General features: G+C 38.2%; 1 protein-coding gene across 6 annotated transcripts in view; it reads right to left on the bottom strand.

Annotated features, from left to right (window-relative positions):
• BRAF (B-Raf proto-oncogene, serine/threonine kinase) overlaps window positions 1-21,562 on the bottom strand; it is a 166,358-nt gene that overhangs the window by 93,699 nt on the left and 51,097 nt on the right. For all 6 annotated transcript variants that reach the window (XR_007132716.1, XM_047763813.1, XM_047763810.1 and 3 more), the window contains exon 2: window positions 1,342-1,443. Coding sequence is in view for 5 of the 6 variants with exons in the window: in XM_047763813.1 (XP_047619769.1) it covers window positions 1,342-1,443 (102 nt within the window). In the remaining variant the exon portion in view is untranslated. The remainder of the gene's footprint in view (window positions 1-1,341; window positions 1,444-21,562) is intronic.

Here is a 21,562-nt window from a genome sequence, read left to right as displayed (position 1 = left end):
GATTACTAAAGTAGAATTTTTGTTTAGGAGTCTAAAAGTCCATGTCTAAAAATCTCTGGCATTTGAAGGCATGTGGTAATCTGACCGGTTCTAATTTAGGGTTATCTCCCTATATGTCTAGTGATTACAGCTGGAGCCAGCTTTTACAGAGATAGGCAGGAGAGTGTGTGGTGGCAGCAGAGTGGGTTGTGGCGTCTGACCATCTAATATCTAAGATTCCGTAACAGCTTCCTTGCTGTGGAACCTGAGTGACTTACATAAGGAAACTAATACCAAGAAAGCTTATCTGTGATTATAAATAGCAACTTCTATCTAATAGGATTAAAAACAATGACTAATCTATAAATTTACAATGTTCAAGGCTTGATACAAAAGCCTTAAGGCATTTTTCCCCCCTTCTTTTCAGGGCCACACTGGTAGCATATGGAAATTCACAGGCTAGGGGTCAAATCGGAGGTGCAGCTGCCAGCCTATGCCACGGCCACATGGGACACAGCCACAGCAATGTGGGATCCAAGCTGCGTCTGCAACCTACGCTGCAGCTTGTAGCAACCCACTGAGCAAAGCCAGAGATGGAACCTGCATCCTCAGGGACACTAGCTGGGTTCTTAACCTGAGACCCAACAGGAAATCCTTTAAGACACTATTAAACAGGAGTTCCTGCCGTGGCTCAGTGGTTAGTGAACCAGACTAGTATTCATGAGGATGTGGGTTCAATCCCTGGCCTCCCTAAGTGGATAAAGGATCCAGCATAGCCATGAGCTGTGGTGTAGGTTGCAGACATGGCTCAGATCCCGTGTTGCTGTGGCTGTGGCGCAGGCCAGCAGCTACAGCTCGGATTCGACCCCTTGCCTGGGAAGCTCATATGCCTTGGCTGCAGCCCTAAAAAGACCAAAAAACAAAAACAGAAAACAAAAAAAAGACACTATTAACAGTAATGTTAAGCAATTTCGAGCTATTTAAATGTTGTAAATTTTACCCATAAGAAAGTACAAATCTATCTGGGGGGAATTTGTTCTGAAAAAAGATATTTCACAAAATTCTCCTCATTTTCTAATACAGTAACTAGTTTTAACCTCCACAAAGAATGCCTTCTCTCTCTTTAAAAAATTTTTATCTTACCAGAGTACCATTTTGAAGTTTATTAACAACTTCTCCTTTAGTTTTGACATTATCCATATTATTTAACAAGTGAAACAAGATTAAAAAGTACAATAAAGACAAAGCTAATTCTTCCCGTATCTATTTCTAATCCCACTCCCTAAAATAACCAATTTGATCAGCACAGATGCTCATTTCTTCTTTTCAAAATTACAACAGACATGACACTCAAAAGCTTACCTCCAGATAGATTGAAGGTGGATTATGCTCCCCACCAAATTTGTCCAATAGGGCCTCTATATGTTCTTGTGTCAACTTAATCATTTGTTTGATATTCCATACCTAAAAAATATTTTTGAAAATTTTAAGTAAAAATCATTTAGAACATTCATTAGAAATATTTTAATAATTCTATTAAAATATTGCAGTTACTACCAGTGTTCCCTGAAATTTAGAGCCTAGAGATCGTTTAGGATAGTGGTTTTCCCCCCTTTTATTATTAAACTAATTTAAAAATTTTTCCTATACTAGTAATACAATGTATTCTCAACTAGAAAAGATTCAAGTAATAACATAAGTACTCTGGAACAAGCAATGAAAATCTCTTTTCACCTTCCCCACACTCCTGGACCCCTGCAGAAGGTAAATGCTGTTTACAGTTTGGTATGCATTCTTCAATATCTTTTTGTTCAGATAAAAAACATAAGCACACATATAAAATACACAAACACATATATATGTAAATACTTTTAACATTTGCTTTTTTCACTGAACAACATGCCATAGGAATTCTTTCCATATCAGTATATTTTACTTCTTTTAAATGGCTGTATAAGTATCCTTTCAAATGGCTGTATTAAGTATAGATAGATACACTCATTTCATAATATTGTTATGACACTGCTTATTTCAATGGTCTTTAAACTTCAATGGTAACCTAAGGCTAGGGAGACATGGACAATTTCACGAGTATCAGTTTCCAGATCGTCAGTGTCTATTTGTACTCTTCCTGATTGATCTGCTTGAGAACTAGTTCTCCTCTACCTTGCTTCTTTTAAAATCACCACTTTGCAGGAGTTCCCATTGTGGCTCAGTGGTAACAAACCTGACTAATATCCATGAGGATGCGGGTTTGATCCCTGGCCCCACTCAGTGGGTTAAGGAGCCAGTGTTGCTTTGAGCTGTGGTGTAGCTTACAGATGTGGCTCAGATCCTGTGTTGTTGTGGCTGTGGTGCAGTCTGGCAGCTGTAGCTCCAATGACCCCTAACCTGGGACCTTCCATATGTCGCAGGTGCAGCCCTAAAAAGCAAAAAGGCAATAATAATAATAATAATAATAATCACCACTTTGCAATTCTCCACTTTATAAAAGAAAGGCAAAGTTCTTATCCATCTTAAATCTTACTAAGGTACACTGTTCTGAGCTGTATAAATCTCAAAGCACCTAACAAACAAGAGAAGAGGGAAAATCCCTTGACAAAAAGCGGGGAAAATTAAGAGCAAGACCTTATTTTATTAATGAAACAAGTTCTTAGCAAGGCTTCAAGCCTTATCCATTTATCCAGTGAGCTGAGAATTTAGAAGTTTAGTGGTGTTAGTACAAGCACATGTTATAAGTTTATTTTAAGATAAGTGCGAAGTCAGATTTTTTTTTTCTTAATGAAAAATGAGTTCAATTTATCTGAGTTGTTTGAGAACCTCACCACTGTGCTTTGCAAATGACACCACCGTATAAGGGAGATCTCGCTAAACTGAACGATATAAACTTGCAATTTTAAGCTGTAACCCAAAATGTATTTAACATATACATACAACAGAAATGATGGACTTTTAAACTACTCCAAGTTATAATGAAAAAAGTGAGATAACTAAAAAATGTACAAGGGAGAATAAATGAGCAAAGAGAATCAGGACCCTTGGTTTATTGAATAATTCCCTTACTAGAAAACATTTATATTATTTCACTTTTATCAACTTCAAATAATGTTTGAATGAATAGCTCTGAACTGCCTTTCTGGGCAAAGGTACAAGTTTTCCTTTTAGATACTGAGGCACTCCTGGATTAAAGGATATGCACAATAAAAAAGTCAATATGCCAAATGGTCTTCTAAGAGGAAAAACCATTCTCCTTTTCACAGGGTATGAGGCCACTCTTTGCCCCACAATCCCACCAACACTGGGTATTTTCCTACTTTTAAACTACTCCTAATCTTAAGGAGTAAGGTGATCTTGTTATTTCAAATTTGTATTTCCCAGAAAGTTGAGCATTTTTCATGTCTACTGATCATTTAAATTTCTTTTTGGACAATTCCCTATCCATATAATTTCTCTCTTCTATTTTTTTCTTGATTTATAGACACCTTTTATTCTGGGTATTAATCCTTATTATCCTACAAACGTGGCAGTCTTTTCTTCTTTCTACTTTATGTTTCTTGTCAGAGAAAGTCTTGCTACTCAAAGCACTGTCCACAAACTAACAGCTGCATAATCTTCTGGAAGTTTCAGAGGAGCAGAATCTCAGGCTTCATCTCAGATCTACCAAACTTTAACAAAATGACCCATGTTGAAATTTGAGAAGATATGGTAGATGTTTCTAATTTTTTCTATAGTCAGATATTACATTATTTTCCTTGGCTAATTTTTCATATCCCCCAAAGTATTAGATGTTTTCTTTTCTCTAGCTAGATTTACTCCCCAGGTGATGTGATCTAAACATGTGGATTCAAATGCCAAATATGAACTGATGAAGCCCCAATTTTTTTTTAAGGTCCACAGCTGCAAGTTCCCAGGCTAGGAGTCAAATATGAGCTATGGCTGCCAGCCTATGCCACAGCCACAGCCACACCAGATCCCAGCCCTATCTTTGACCTTTTAACACAGTTCACAGCAATGCTGGATCCTTAACTCACTGAGCAAGGCCAGGGATCAAACCTGCATCCTCATGGATACTAGCTGGGTCCTTAACCCATTGAGCCACAACAGGAATTCCAAAGGCCCAATTTTTCAATACAGCTCTGGTCCTCTCAATTCTAGACTCTTTTTTTGTCAAATTACCTACTGAACATCTCTACTATGATAACTAATAAGCATCTCAAACTTAACATGTTGAAAAATTAACTTCTAATCTACCTCTTCCCAGTACCCCTCAAACCTTGTTTTTCTACAATCTCTTCATAGAAAATGACAAACTTTCTCTACGATGAGTTCACTGACCACCCAAGCAGAACTGCTTTGAAGTCAGAATTTGATATTCTAAAATTGATTGTTTTTCATGTCTATAAGCTACTTTGTTGAGATCAGAAACAAGTTTTATTCATCGTTTATCCCTTCATTACTTATCTTGGTGCATCTTAGTTATAAGATGAATACAATCAGTGCTGGAGCTAAGATTTAAGCTGTCTTCAGAACAGAATAAGAGAAAAATTAATCCTAGTTCAGTGATTCTTTCCAGCACAGGAAATTATTACCTAGTCTTTTTTTTTTTTTTTTTCAAGCTCCACAGATAAAGCTCATGAGCAGTTAGGGTAAGGAACCATTTCCGCAAAGAATGGAGAAGGGAAAAAGAAAAGAAAAAAAAATCTAAAAAGTAGAATAAGATATGGTAAACCTAAGTAGAGATATATATAGTTTTGGTCTTAAAAAGGTCTTCGTGGAAAAAAAAGAAAAACTGCTATAACAGTCCTAAAAGAGAAATAAAAGATTTAAAAAGAAATAACAAAAAATGTTCAGGAAATGTACTAGAGGATTTCCTATTCTGTTTTGCTCTTCCAGTAGAACACAGCAACTAAAATCAGGCAACACTAGTCAGCAAGTGATCACTTCTAGCAACTTCACAAATGGCAAAACTCCCTCACCAAAAAAAAGTTGAATTTTTAAAAAAAGCCTATGTTAAAATATAAATGCAGACAAACTGCTATGGGAGGATCTGAACAGTAGCGACAGCAGAAAAACTGCAGCCACTGACTTCGCTCCTCTCCATAAAAAGTTATCAGGGAGTTCCCCTTGTGGCTCAGTGGTAATGAACCCGACTAGTGTCCAGAGGTTCGATCCATGGTCCTGCTCAGTGGGTTAAGGACCCAGCGTTGCTGTGAGCTGTGGTGTAGGTTGCAGGTTCGGCTCGGATCTGGAGTTGCTATGGCTGTGGTGAAGGCCAACAGCTGCAGCTTTGATTTAACCCCTAATCTGGGAACTTCCATATGCCACAAGTGTGACCCCGAAAAGACAAAAAAAAGAAAGATATAACAATTGTAAATATATATGCACCCAACACAGGGTCACCTCAAGATATAAGAAAATTGCTAACAGCCTTAAAAGGAGAAATAGAGAATAACACAGTAATAGCAGGGGACTTTAACATCCCACTTACAGCAATGGACAGATCATCCAGATAGAAAATCAACAAGGAAACACAGGCCTTAACTGATAGATTAGACCAGATGGACTTAGTAGATATTTATAGAACATTCCATCCAAAAGCAGCAAAATACACATTTTTCTCAATTGCACAAGGAACATTCTCTAGGATACGTCACATTCTGGCCAACATATCAAGCCTTGGTAAATTTAAGAAAATTGAAATCATATCAAGCATCTTTTCCGACCACAAAGCTATAAGACCAAAAATCAACAAGAAAAAAATGCAAAAAACCCCACAAACACATGGAGACTAAAATACATGCCGCTAAACAACCAATGGATCACTGGAGAAATCAAAGAGGAAATTTAAAAATACCCAGAAGCAAATGACAACAAAGACACAACAATCCAAAACCTATGGAATGAAGCAAAAGCAATTCTAAGAAATTTATAGCAATACAAGCCTACCTCAGGAGACAAGAAAAAGCTCAAAAAAACCCCTAACCTTATATCTAAAGTAGCTAGAGAAAGAAGAACAGACAAAACCCAAAGTTAGTAGAGGAAAGAGATCATACAGATCAGAGCAGAAATCAATGCAACAGAAACAAAGAAACCCATAGATAAGATCAATGAAACTAAAAGCTGGTTCATTGGAAAGATCAACAAAACTGATAAACCCTTAGCCAGATTCATCAAGAAAAAAGAGAGAGGACTGAAATCAATAAAATTAGAAGGAGTTCCCATCGTGGCTCAGAAGTTAGCAAACCCAACTAGCATCTATGAGGACAAGGGTTCGACCCCTGGCCTCGCTCATTGGGTTAAGGATCTGGCGTTGCTGGGAACTGTGGTGTATGATGCAGATGTGGCTCAGATCCTGAGTTGCTGTGGCTGGAGGCTACAGCTCCAACTGGACCCATAGCCTGGTAATCTCCATATGCCATGGGTGCATCCCTAAAAAGATCAAAAAACAAACAAACGAAACAAAAAATAAAATACAATAATACACAATTAGAAATGAAAAAGAATTTACAATGGACATCACAAAGGAACATAAGTGACTACTACAAGCAACTACATGACAATAAAATGGACAAATTCTTAGAAAAGTACAATCTTCAAAAACTAAACCAAGAAGAAATAGAAAAGATGAATGGACCAATCACAAGAACTGAAACTGTGATTAAAAAGACTTCCAACAGGGAGTTCCTGTCGTGGCGCAGTGGTTAACGAATCCGACTAGGAACCATGAGGTTGCGGGTTCGGTCCCTGGCCTTGCTCAGAGGGTTAATGATCCAGCGTTGCCGTGAGCTGTGGTGTAGGTTGCAGATGCGGCTCGGATCCTGCGTTGCTGTGGCTCTGGCGTAGGCCGGTGGCTACAGCGCCGATTAGACCCCTAGCCTGGGAACCTCCATATGCCGCAGGAGCGGCCCAAGAAATAGCAAAAAAGAAAAAAAAAAAAACTTCCAACAAACAAAAGTCCAGGACCAGATGGCTTCACAGGGAAATTCTATCAAACATTTAGAGAAGAGCTAACATCTATCCTTCTGAAACTATGTCAAAAAATTGCAGAGGAAGGAACACTCCCAGACTCATTCTATGAGGCCCCCATCACCCTGACACCAAAATCAGATAAAGATACCCCCAAAAAAGGAAATTACAGGCCAATGCCACTGATGAACATACATGCAAAAATCCTCAACAAAATACTAGCAAACCAAATCCAACAATACATTAAAAATACTGTATACCATGATCAGGTAGGATTTATCCCAGGGATGCAAGGTTTTTAAATATATATTAATCAATCAGTGCAATACACCACATTAACAAATTGAAGAATAAAAACCATACCACCCTCTCAATAGATGCAGAAAAGGCTTTTGACAAAATCCAACACCCACTTCTGATAACATCCCTCCATAAAGAGGGCACAGAGGGAACCTACCTCAACATAATAAAGGTCACATATGACAAACCCACAGATAACATCATTCTCAATGGTGAAAAGCCAAAAGAATTCCCATTAAGATCAGCAACAAGACAAGGATGTCTGCTCTCACCACTGCCATTCAACATAGTTTTGAAAGGTCCTAACCATGGCAATCAGAGAAGAAAGAAATAAGAGGAATCCAAATTGGAAAGGAAAAAGTAAAACTATCACTCTTTGCAGATGACATGATACTATACTTAGAAAATCCTGAAGATGCTACCAGAAAACTATTAGAGCTTATCAATGAAGATGCAGGATACAAAATTAATACATAGAAATCAACTGCATTTCTATACAACAATGAAAGATCAGAAAGAGGAATTAGGGAAACAATCCTACTTAACCATAAGGCCAAAAATGTCTAGGAATAAACCTACCTAAAGAGACAAAAGACCTGTACTCTTGAAACTATAAAACACAAAACAAAGAAATCAAAGATGATACAAACAGATGGAAAGATACACTATGCCCTTGGACTGGAAGAATCAATGTTACCAAGATGACTACACTACCCAAGGCAATCTACAGATTCAATGCAATTCATAGCAAATTACCAAAAGCATTTTTCACTAGAACAAAATATTTTATAAAGTTTGTTTGGGAAGTTCCCGTCGTGGTGCAGCAGAAACGAATCCGACTAGGAACCATGAGGTTTTGGGTTCCATCTCTGGCCTCGCTTAATGGGTTAAGGATCTGGTGCTGCCATGAGCTGTGGGGTAGGTCACAGACATGGCTGGGATCCCGAATTGCTGTGGCTATGGTGTAGGCCAGCAGCTGTAGTTCTGATTAGACCCCTAGCCTGGAAACCTCCATATGCCATAGGTGCGGCCCTAAAAAGCAAAAAAGGCCAAAAAAAAAAAAAAAAAGTTTGTTTCGAAGCACAAAAGACCCAGAATAGTCAAAGCAATCCTGAGAAAGAAAAATGGAGGTGCCTGACTTCAGACTATGCTACAAAGCTACAGTCATCAAAACAACATGGTACTGGCACAAAAACAGAAATACAGACCAGTGGAACAGGACAGAAAGCCCAGAATTTTCTTTTTTAAATTTTTAAATTTTTTTTGTCTTTTTCTAGGGCTGCACCCACAGCATATGGAGGTTCCCAGGCTAGGGGTCTAATCGGAGCTGTAGCCGCTGGCCTATGCCACAGCGACAGCAACACACGATCCGAGCAATGTCTGCTACTTACACCACAGCTCACAGCAATGCCGGATCCTTAAGCCACTGAGTGAGGCCAGGGATTGAATCCACAGCCTCATGGTTACTAGTTGGATTTGTTAACCACTGAGCCATGACGGGAACTCCAGAGACCCAGAATTAAACCCATGCACCTACAGTCAAGTAATCTGTGACAAAGGAGGCAAGAATACACAATGGAGAAGAGAGAGTCCCTTCAATAAGTGGTGCTGGGAAAACTGGACAGATACATGTAAAAGAATGAAATTAGAACACTCCCTAACACCATACAAAAAAATAAACTCAAAACGGATTAAGGACCTAAATATAAGACTAGATACTATAAACCTCCTAGAGGAAAACATAGGCCGAACACTTTCTGACATAAACTGCAGCAATATCTTCTCAGATTGACCTCTTCAAGCAATGCCAATAAAAACAAAAATAAACAAATGGAACCTAATTACACTTAAAAGGTTTTGCATGGCAAAGGAAACCCTAAACAAACCGAAAGACAATGCACAGAATGGGAGAAAATACGTGCCAACGAAGCTACTGACAAGGGCTTTTCCAAAACATATAAAGACCTCCTGCAGCTCAATTCCTAAAAAACAAAAAACCGCATCAAAAAATGAGCCGAAGATCTAAACAGATAATTCTCCCAAGACATACAGGTGGCCAAATAACACATGAAAAGATGCTCAAAAGCACTAATATTTATAGAAATGCAAATCAAAACTATTATAAGGTACCACCTTACACCAGCCAGAATGGCCAAAATAAAAAAATCTACAAACAATAAATGCTGGAGAGAGTGTGGAGAAAAGGGAACCCTCTTACACTGTTGGTAGCAATGTAAATTGGTGCAACCACTACAGAAAACAGTATGGAGATTCCTTAAAAAAATAAAAATAAAAATTACCCTATGACCCAGCAATCCCACTCCTGGGCATCTATCTAGAGAAAACCCTGACTTGAAAAGATACATGCACCTCAGTGTTCATTGCAGCACTATATACAATAGCCAAGACATGGAAGCAACCTAAATGTCCACTGACAGAGGAGTGAACTAAGGAATATGTGGTACATATACACAATGGACTATTACTCAGCCATAAAAAGGAATGAAATAATGGCACTGGCAGCAACATAGACGTACCTAGAAATTACCATGCTAAATGAAGTTAGACAGTGAGACACAAATGTCATATGCTATCACTTATATGTGGAATCTAAAAAAAGGATACAATGAGCTTATTTGCAGAATAGAAACAGACTCACAGACTTTGAAAATCTTATGGTTACTGAAGGAGACGGGGGAGGGGGGAATGGACTGGGGGTTTGGGATGGAAATGTTATAAAATTAGGTTGTGATGATGGTACATTTACAACTACAAATATGGTAAAATTCACTGAGCTTAAAAAAAAAGTGTTTGATGGGGGACATTTGCCACCACTGGAGGTGACTATTACAGCTTTAGAAAATTAAATATTAATGGAAAGAAATTATACATTTATTCTTCCATTTTAGGAAAAATCATAGCTATCCCCATTTGATAGGAGAAGCTCTTCTTTACAAAAGAATGCCCGTTAATACAAAAGAACTGGTTCAGGAAAAGACAGGATGTTAAAGCTACTAGGTGAAAAGTTGATGAACAGGATACTAACATATTGCCAAAGTACTTCCCCACAGATTAAAGACAAAGGGAAACACGCATCGTTAAAAGGAGAGATGTACTTTAGAACCATTAACGATAGGGCAACCTAGCAAGTACCTCTTAAGGTGATGCAAGATAAATGACATACTATTTATCACTCATGAAGTATAAGCATACTTCATGGGTAATAAACATTTAAACAGAATCTAACTCTTTATACTTAGCTTCTAGTTCAGAAGAAATATAAAGGATAAAGCAAAATATGCAAAATATGCAAAAGAACCACAATGAAATAATCAAATATGGAATGTATGACATACTATAAACATTTACCTTTCTTTGAAAATCAAAGCTAAGAAAATCAGACAAATCTAAAATGTAGGGTGTTCCAGGTCAACTGTCCTGATTTCTATGACAATCTTTTTTTAAATTTATGTTTTGGTCCAGACCATGGCATGCAGAAGTTCCTGGGCCAGGGATCAAACTTGCACCACAGCAGTGACCAGAGCCACATCAGTGACAATACTGGATCTTTAAACCACTGACTCCAAGGAACTCCCCTGGTCTCTTAATAATCATGCCATGGCCTGTTGTATAGCACAGAGAACTCTACCCAATATTCTGTGATAATCAATGTGGAAAAAGAATCTGAAAGAGAATGGATATGTGTACATGTATAACTGAATCACTTTATTGTAGAGCAGAAATTATCACATTATAAATCAACTATACTTCAGAAAAACTTTAAAAAATGAACATGTACTAGACATAACATTATGAAACTGACAATCTTCCTAGATTTCGGGCAGGTAAAATAATTTCTTAAGAGGTATAAATCAAGCAAAATGTTAACAAAATGCTCAATCTACATAGCATAGTAGTATTTATATTAAGAGTTCGTGGTACTACTATTTCAACTTTTCTGTAGGTTTAACTTTACCCCCGATTTTTTATTGTTTTATCCTTTAATGTTAAGTAACGGCCCTCTTTCTCAACAATGCTTTTTCTCTTAAAAGTCTAATTAACCTGCCTATACGGGCATTTTACCACTACTTGCCTGGTGCTGTCCTCTGTCATCCTTTGACTTTCAACCGTCATGTTTCTCCTATAAATGAATTATAAATAGATTTTTCCAGTTAGCTTGTTTTGTTTTAAACATATCTGGCTGTGTTTTAACCAGAGAATTTAGTTTATTTATATTTTGTACTGATTTATTTCTATCATCTTATTAAGTGCTTTCTGCTCATGCTGCTTTTTCTTGCTTCTTTGACTTCTATGAAATTGATCAAGTTTTGTTTTTCTTCCTTTTACTTCTCTATAGCAGCCACAAATCAAGTTTCATAAAGACAAAAAACTATCATACAAAGTTTATTTCTTTTTTTCTTTTTTTTTTTCTTTTGTCTTTTTAGGACTGCATCCACGGCATATGAAGATGCCCAGGCTAGGGGTCTAATCGGAGCTACGGCTGCCAGCCTATACCATAGCCACAGCAACATGGGATCACAGCTGTGTCTACAACCTACACCACAGCTCACGGCAATGCCAGATCCTTAACTCACTGAGCACAGCTAGGGATAGAACCTGCAATACCTCATGGTTCCTAGTCAGATTCATTTCCGCTGCACCACGACGGGAACTCCCAAACCATATTTCTTTACCATCATGCAACTAATTTAAAAGATCAGTGACAAAATCTAAATGTATTTTTAAAACTTTAACACTCATTTAAAAAAATCTTAGAATGTTAGAAATAGGGATCTTTTTTTTTTTTTTTGTCATTTCTTGGGCCGCTCCCGCGGCATATGGAGGTTCCCAGGCTAGGGGTCTAATTGGAGCTGTAGCTGCCAACCTATGCCACAGTCATAGCAACAAAGGATCCGAGCCACATCTGCGACCTACACCACAGCTCACAGCAACACTGGATCGTTAACCCACTGAGCAAGGGCAGGGATCGAACCCGCAACCTCATGGTTCCCAGTCGATTCGTTAACCACTGCGCCACGACGGAAACTCCAGAAATAGGGATCTTTTTAACTTAATAAAATATATCTATATGAAACCTGAAGCAAGGAGTTCTCGTCATGGCTCAGAGGAAAATGAATCTGACTAGCATTCAAAAGGATGCAGGTTCGATCCCTGACCTCACTCAATGGGTTAAGGATTCAGCATCACCATGAACTGTGGTATATGTTGCAGATGCAGCTTGGATCCTGCGTGGCTGTAACGTAGGCTGGCAGCTACAGCTCTGATTTGACCCCTGGCCTAGGAACCTTCATATGCCGCAGGTGCGGCCCTAAAAAGAAAAAAAAAGAAAGAAGAAACCTACAGCAAAATATCCCAGTACAAGGTCAGGAATAAGATAAGGGTGCCTGATATGACTGCTATGATATAGGTTATATCGTCAGTGGTACTAAGATATAAAAAGAAGTTTAAGAATTGGAATGGCAGAGATTAAAATTTACTTGTAGGAAACATGCTATGTATAGAAAAAAAACAAGTGAGTCTACACACTAACAGGACTAATAACTATTAATTAAAAGACTACTGTAAGAGTTGAGCAACAATGGCAGATATAAAATCAAGGATACAAACACTACATGGTGTCCCAATGCATGAGACAGAGCCAGTTTAAAAAAGTCCTTCATAATAGCAACAACTATAAAGAATCTTGGTGGAGTAAACAAAACAATATGCAAAGGCATAAAAGAAGATTGAGGAGTTCCAGTTGTGGTTCAGAGGGTTAAGAACCCAACTAGTGTCTATGAGGATGCAGGTTCCATCCCCGGCCTTGCTCAGTAAATTAAGGATACGGTGTTCTTGTGAACTGGTATAGGTCGCAGATGCAGCTGGGATCTGGTGTTGCTGTGGCTGTGGAATAGGCTCCAACTGCAGCTTCAATTTGACCCTGGCCTTGGAACATCCATATGCTGCTAAAAAGAAAGAAAAAAAGAGAGAGAGCCCCAGATGACTCTGGAGGCAATTTCTCCACCTCTTTTGATAGCCTATCAAGAAGCTGACTCAGCTGGTTTGAGTTAGTCAAAGCAAGAAAAGGCTGAGGTCAGCTACAGAGCTCAGGATCTTTGCCCTTTCTATTAAGGCCATTTCATCAATCTCAAAGGTCCAGTTATTACCTAGAAGCCCTTTCCATGGTGAATCAATTCTATTTATGTTTATCCCAAGAATACATCTATGTAGAAATATAGGAGCCCAGGGGATTGTGCATATGCTGGTACTTATTTTTCTCTACTAACCCTTATTTCACAAATACATCATATGATGTGTGTATGTGTGTGTGTGTATGCTTGAGCACCTCCTCTTCATTTGACAAATACTTCATTTTTTTATGTGAAGACTCAATATCATAATGATCACAATTTTCCCCAAATTATTTAGGTTCAATGAAATAAATTCCCAAGAGGTTTTTTTCCCATGGAATTTGACAAACTCTAAAATTCTAATGGAAGCATTATAAAATGATAAACTTTTAATAATAAGGAAAATTATTTGTAAAGCAAGAGTATAGAAGGAATAGAAAAACAGAGCAAAAGGACTGAATAGAAGGCTTAGAAACAGAGGCAGGGTGTTTATATACACAGTATATGGTTTGTATTGCCATTATAATTTCGAGAGGGGACAAAACTGACTATATAATAAATAATGTTGGGGGAGTTCCCATGGTGGGGCAGTGGTCAACGAATCTGACTAGGAACCATGAGGTTGCAGGTTCGATCCCTGGCCTTGCTCAGTGGGTTAAAGATCTGGTGTTGCCGTGAGCTGTGGTATAGGTTGCAGACACAGCCCGGATCTGGCGTTGCTGTGGCGTAGGCCGGTGTCTACAGCTCCAATTAGACCCCTAGCCTGGGAACCTCCATATGCCATGGGAGCAGCCCTAGAAAAGGAAAAAAACAACAAAAAAAAAACCCAAAATAAATAAATAATGTTGGGGTAACTGGTTATCTTTTTGGAAAACATCAATCCAAAAGAAAACAGATCAAAGGATTTATGAATAGTTAGTTCACTAAAGAGAATTCAGAATATCCAATACACACAATAAAATAAATTACCTCATTAGTAACCAAAAAATGAAAATTAAAATGAGAAACCATTTCACACCCATGAGACTGGCAAAAAACTTAAGTCTAATAATACCAAGAACTGGCAACCATGTACAGTAATAAGTGCTCTTCTATTCTACAGGTGGGTATAATGTAAATGTCTGAGAGTAAATTAGCAATGTCTAGTAAAGCTGAAGATGGGCATTATGTGACCATCTGGCTATTACATATTAACATGTTTACAAGACATATTCATTGCAGCAATGTTTATAACAGCAAAATATTGGAACCAAGTAAAATATTCCCTAACAGAAAAATGGGCAAACTCTGATTTATTTGTAAAATAGAATACTGTAAGTCAAAATTAAGAACTAGAGCTAAATATATCAAGATGAATATATCTCAAAAATACAATACTGAGTGAAAGAAGCATGTTCCAGGATATGTGTAGCTTTAAACATGCAAATGACATTGTTTATGGACACACATCATTGGCAAAAACACAGAAACATGCATGGGTATTATAAACACTAAATTCAGCATAATAGCTACCTCTGAAAAAGAGAGGGCAGGGAAAAGAATCAAAGATAAACTCTGTCTTGGATTATCTATCTGGTCTCTGTGATTATTATCTGTCTATAATTTTTTTATTTGTTTAAAAATGCTGAAACAAATATGATGAAAGACATGATTCAACAAAGTTGGGTGCGGTCATTATATTATTCTCTCTACTTTTCTATATGCTTGAAAAGGGAAGAAAGAAAGAAGGAAGGAAGGAAATAAATTGAATGAATAAGTGTGCTCCTTCCACACTAAACCTGTCCTTCCTTTTGTGGATACTAGTCAGGTTTGTTACCGCTCAGCCACAACGGGAACTCCTGTCCTTCCTTTTGTAATTGGGGTGGCCCTAAACCTGTTTACTCCAATCCCTGTGACCTTAGAGAGACCAGCCAATGGACACTAAAGACTTCCAGAAAACCCAGTCAGACCTCCCATTTAGACGTCTAGCTCTGTGTAACTGCAAAGCTCTCTACTATAATCAACTCAGTCCTTCATACATAAATACAAATAGACAGCTAAGAATCACAAGACATATAACAACATGGTGACCGCAGTTAATAATACTGTATTGTATATTTGCAAATTGCTAATAGAGCAGATCTTAAAATTCTCCTTCTCGAGTTCCATGGTGCTCAGTGGATGAGGGATTTGGTGTTTTCACTGCAGCACCCAAGTTGCTGGTCACATACTGTAGGCACAGCCAAAAAAGAAAAAAAAAATCTTATATTAAGAGAGGAATAATTCTCTTCTTTTTTCTTTTTGTTTCAGGGCTGCACCTGCAGCATATGCCCTGGGCTAGGGGTCGAACTGAAGCTGCAGCTGCCGGCCTATGCCACAGCAATGCCAGGTTCTAGTTGCATCTTCAACCTATGCTGCAACTTGCGGCAACTCGAGATCCTTAACCCACTGAGTGAGGCCAGGGATTGAACCCACATCCTCACAGAAACTATGTCAGATTCTTAACCCACTGAGCCACAACAGGAACTCTGGGAAAAATTCTGTGCGGTGATGGGTATTAACCAACTTATTGCAGTAATAAATACTCAATATATATGAATAGCAAATCATGTATAGCAGAAACTAATACTTGTCAATTACATCTCAAATTAAAAAAAGAATCACAAGACAATGAAAATCCAACAGGAAGAAAGAGAAAAATCACAATGAACAAACAGAAAGACTAAGGGAGGAGAAAATAAAAATATTACTCAGAAAAAAATTCTGGAAAGGGTAAATAACAGAATGAGTACTAGTAAAGACTATGGTAGTGATTTGTAATATAAAGTTAAAGAAACTTCCCAGAAAGTAGAGTAAAGCAGAACAAAACAAAACACAGAGGTGGATAATAGTAAAAAGTAAAAAGTTGAGACATTAAGAATGGATCTGGGGGAGTTCCCGTCATGGCACAGTGGTTAACGAATTCAACTAGGAACCATGAGGTTGCGGGTTCGATCCCTGACCTTGCTCAGTGGGTTAAGGATTCGGTGTTGCCATGAGCTGTGGTGTAGGTCGAAGACGTGGCTCGGATCCCCAGTTGCTGTGGCTATAGCGTCAGCCAGCTGCTACAGCTCTGATTCGACCCCTAGTCCAGGAACCTCCATATGCCAAGAGAAGGCGCTAGAAAAGGCAAAAAGACCAAAAAAAAAAAAAAAAGAATGCATCTGGGAAGTTCAAAATTCATTTAATAAGAGTTCTAAAAAAAGATTTAAAATATTTTGGCCTAAGGAAATGACTAAGATAGATGAGTAAACAAGACTCATGGCTGAATAAACTATAGTTTCCATGGATAAATTTCAGAAATTCAAAGTTGAAAAGAAAATGCTAAACATTTCCTACCAAATAACTAGAACTGATATCAGATTTTTCATCAGCAACAACTGGAGACAGAAAGTAGATTACTTATTGCCTACGAATGTGGGATTAGTGGGGCTGGGGAATGACTACTGTCTGGGGAGTTCTTTTTGGGGTGATAAAAATGTTCTACAGTGGACTGTGATGCTGATTGCACAACCCCATGAAAATATTAAAAACCACCAAAGTGTACCCTTTAAATGGGTACATTCTATGATATATGAAGCATTTCTCAATAAAGCTGTTAAAAAGAAAAGACAAGTAATGTTTTCTTTCTTCCTTTTTTTTTTCCTTTTTAAGGCATATGCCACTGGTGTGGCATATGGAAGTTCCCAGGTTAGGAGTCGAATCCAAGCTGCAGCTTCTGGCTTACAGCACAGCCAAAGCCACGTAGGATCTGAGCCGCATCTATGACCTACACCACAGCTCACAGCAATGCCAGATTCTTAACCTACTGAGGCCAGGGATCAAAACTGCATCCTCAAGGATACTTAGTCAGGTTTGTTACTGCTGAGCCACAATGGGAACTACGTGAAGTAATGTTTTCATTGTCCTGAATAAAAATGATCTGAACCTGTAATTTTATCCTCAGGCAAACTACCAATCCAGCATAAGGGCAGGATTTCCCTTGTGGCACAGCAGGTTAGCTCTGGTGCTGTCACTGCAGCAGCCTGAATCACTGCTTCAATGCAGGTTTGATCTCTGGATCAGGAACTTCCACATGCTGCAAGAAAAGCCAAAAAAAAAAAAAAAAAAGCATGAGACTAAATGAAATTTGTTTGGACATATAAGGTCTCCTATTTATCTCAATAGTAATCATAGGCTTGAAAACATTCCTATCTTTTGACCAAGCAATTCCACTTCTAGGAATTTTACCAATCTCACACAAAACTGGAAAAACATAGTAGGTCTACTCATAAAGATAAATGATTTACCAGGTGGAAAAAAAAATCAATAGATTTTTTTTAAAAAATTGGTACCATATTTATATACAATACAGAGAGTTACCGCTGATTGTCAGGTCAAGAATATGACTACAGGAGTTTCCATCGTGGCTCAGCAGAAACGAATCTGACTAGCAACCATGAGGACAGGTTCAATCTCTGGTCTAGCTCAGCGGGTTAAGGATCCAGTGTTTCTGTGAGCTCTGGTTCACAGACACAGCTCGGATCTGGTGTTGCTGTGGCTGTGGTGTAGGTCAGTGGTTACAGCTCTGATTCAACCCCTAGCCTGAGAAACTCCATATGCTTCGGCCCTAATAAGACACACACACAAAAAAGAATACAACTGCAGCAGCTAGGGTCACTGTGGATTCCATCCCTGGCCCTTCACAGTGGGTTAAAGGATCCCATGTTGCTGCACCTGCAGCATTCATCACAGCTGTGGCTTGAATTCAATCCCTAGCCTGGAACCTCCGTATGCCACGAAAGTGGCCATAGAATAAAATTAACACACACACACTCCTTTCCCCACCAAAAAAAAAAAAAAACCTCGTAAAAGTTATGTTTCAAAATAGAGTTAAAGTAACAAAAAAATCAGAACAATTAGGCAAAGGGACAGTTTATGAAGGCCATGGTAATTAAGTAGCTTTGATTTTATTCTAAGTGCAATGAGAATTCAAAAATTTGAAAAGGCGAGGTGTGTGTGTGGGGGGGGATCTGATTGGTATTTTATTATTGACAATTATCAATCCATTTTACAGATGAGAATATTGTGGCACAGAGGTGTTAAATATTTTGCTCAAAGCCACATAGCTGGTAAACAGTGAAGTCAGGATTTAATTCTAGGTAATGTAAATCCAAAGCAGTATATATTACAGCGCCTCTAAATATCACTCTAGTGGAGAAGAGATTATAGAGGGGGCAAGAATGTTTGCAGAGAAGACTAGTTGAGACTATAGTTACAGGCTAAGCAAGAGGTGATTGCTAGGACTAAGGTAGAAGCAGTGGTGAGGGAGAAAAACTGGTTAATCTGGAATATATTTTAGAGATAGAGAAAATGAGACTCACTAATAGACATGGGAGAAGGGTGAGAGAGAAAAATAAGAATCAAGGTGACCCCAAAATTTTGATATAACAGGATGAACAGTGATGCCATTTACTGAAGGGGGGAATCATGAGGGAAAGAAATCAAGCATTATGTCACCAACAAAAAGGTTAATTAAATGATCACGGAGGCAGCTGGTTATGTATTTTAGCACTCAGGGAAAGAGATGAGGCAGAAGATACATTTAGGTGTTCGCAGTACACTAATAAGCAAATCTCCAAGGCAAAGAAGTGCAGGCAAAGAAGACCAATTTAGAGGATTGGTAAAGAACAGAGTCCAAAAAAATGTTTGGGAAGAAACAGACACTGAAGTCAGAGAAAAACTATTCAGTGAAGATAATCTACTGGATAAGAACAGGAACAAGAAGTAGTGAATGGAAGACACTAGGAAGGATGAAATTTATATATCTGTACATGTTTGGTCATATTTACATACATTTGCCTATGTATCAGGGCTCCAAGGTAACAGAGCATGTTTGCAGGCTGAAGGGAAAATTCAACAGAGAAAAATTGATGATGTAGAAAAGAGATGCTAACTGCAGGAAAGAAGCCCTAGAGACAGTAAGAAGAGATGGAACCTGAGTCACAAGAAAGAAATTAGAGGCGTTCTCTTGCAGTGCAGTGGGTTAAGGACCTGGCATTTTCACTGCAGCAGCTTGGGTTGCTGCTGTGGTGCATGTTTGATCCCTGGCCCAGGAATTCCCACATAGTGCAGGCAGGGCCAAAAAAAACCAAAAAACAAAAACACGAAAGAAATTAGACTGTCAGGGAAGGTCTCTGGTAACAAGCAAAATGAAGACAGAGAACAGGAAGACCAAGGCAGAGAGGTTTGTACACATGGTGGAGCAAAGATGATGACAGCTCCATCTAATTTCTCAATCAAGTTTAAGGTGAAGTCCACATATGAGAGTGGGAGCTGTGACAAGTTTGCAATGAGTGGAAGTACAATCTGAATAAAAGAGAAGAAGCTATAGCACTGCCAGACACTGGTGAAGCCCTGCTGAGGTTCACGGCACAAATTTAGAGCAGTACATCCAACTGCCTGAGTGCAAGCAGAGAGACAATGGGCAGCTGGTAATCTGTCCCGCCCATAAAAGGGGAGAGGGATTAGAGAGTGAAGGATATTATTAATTCTTACAGTCATTCCTTACTAACATCTTGGTCCTAAAGTCTGGTTTGTCAAGAAACAGTTTTACTTAAGATGGCCAAAGAAGGGCTATAATCAAGGGCTAGCCAGACAGGTGTCTGGAACTTTTTAAGGTTAAGAAAAAGGCTAAGGATTTAAGAGTTTGTTGATCACGATCCACAGTTACTTTGGCCAGTAGACAGTGAGAAATAACAACAGAGATGTAGTATTCATGAAATAAATAAACAGAAAATATCCTGACTTTGAGTTAAACTTGGAAATTAAAATTATCTGAAATGGGATAAGAGGATCAAAACATTTCTTCTGGCTGATTAAGAGCAAGTAAATCCTAAAATTTCAAGGATCCTGACCAAAACAAACAAACCAAAAGAAAATAGTATCATAAATGCACTATTTTAAACTGTCCATAAAATTGTCCATTAAATTTACTTAACCCTTAGAAATCAAACAATTACAACTACTATTCAAAAGAGTCTTTGGTAAACAGATCAAATTTTCATCACATACATCTAACTGAATTATGTGGAACTGTATTTGGAGTAGGAATAAAACTGAATGAAAATGTAGATGCCTTATCATGTGAAACACATGCAGTATATATAGACTCAGGACTTTTGGCTGCAAATACTTTTACACATCATAACAACATATCATGTTTCCTGCCTTTAGATACAACCTCTAAGTCATAATTTTAGGATAGGATAACCTCCTATCCTAAGTGACTCTCTGCTTTCTAAATTCATGGGAAACATTCCAAAGCACCGTATCCTACAATGGTAAAATCCAAGACTCAATGGAAAACACTGACACAAATAAGTAACAGGGGCATAATGGCCTTTTAGGGCTGCAAGCTAGGAAACTTGAGATGTATACCACACCACTTTTATTCCTAGAACCTAAGTATGCTAGCAAGAAGTCAGTAATTTATAGGTGCTGGCTGCATGAAAATATTAAAAACTCCATATTCTGGGTAAGCTCAGAGCAGACTGAGGAAATCAGAAGAAGGTTCAAACTTCAAGAAGGTTCAACTAAGGTCAGAAAAGTAATAGGGTAGAGATAAGGTCAGAGAAGTAGGAGCCAGCCTAGTCAAGACACTTTCTTCTCTTTTCAACTGGGGTTCCACGAAAGATTTAAGTTCTAGTGCCCCATGGCACCCAGTGTAAGTAATGAACTCTGATGTATCGAGAATGTACTTAGAAGACTCAAGAAAGACAGAGTTAAAACAGACACTCACTAGTTTTAGGTATTTTTTTGTACACCCTGAAATAACAAATAATATTTTGTGAATGTTTTAAGGAAACAATGTTACCACACACCCACTGAAAAAATGTCACCTGGCTATTTTGTTTGCTAAGCATTCCACTTTCACAATTTTCAAAGACCTCACAAGTTCTCCATCAATATAAGATCTCTCCAGCTTCCAATGCCATTTTTCCTGTGCCATGTATTCTAATAACAAGTGGAGGACAGGATATACTATGCAATAATTGTTGTACCAGGCATTGTTTGCACACTTTATTAAACTTAACTCCTTCCAACAACTCAGTGAGGTTGGAACTATTGTTATCCTTAATTTATAGATGAGGAAATAGAGAGGAGATGAAAAATAAAACCTGGCCCAA

Source organism: Phacochoerus africanus, chromosome 16 (genome assembly GCF_016906955.1).
Source record: "Phacochoerus africanus isolate WHEZ1 chromosome 16, ROS_Pafr_v1, whole genome shotgun sequence".
Lineage (NCBI taxonomy): Eukaryota > Metazoa > Chordata > Mammalia > Artiodactyla > Suidae > Phacochoerus > Phacochoerus africanus.
The sequence above is the reverse complement of the archived record's forward strand: the minus strand, read 5'-3'. Positions and strand labels throughout refer to the sequence as shown.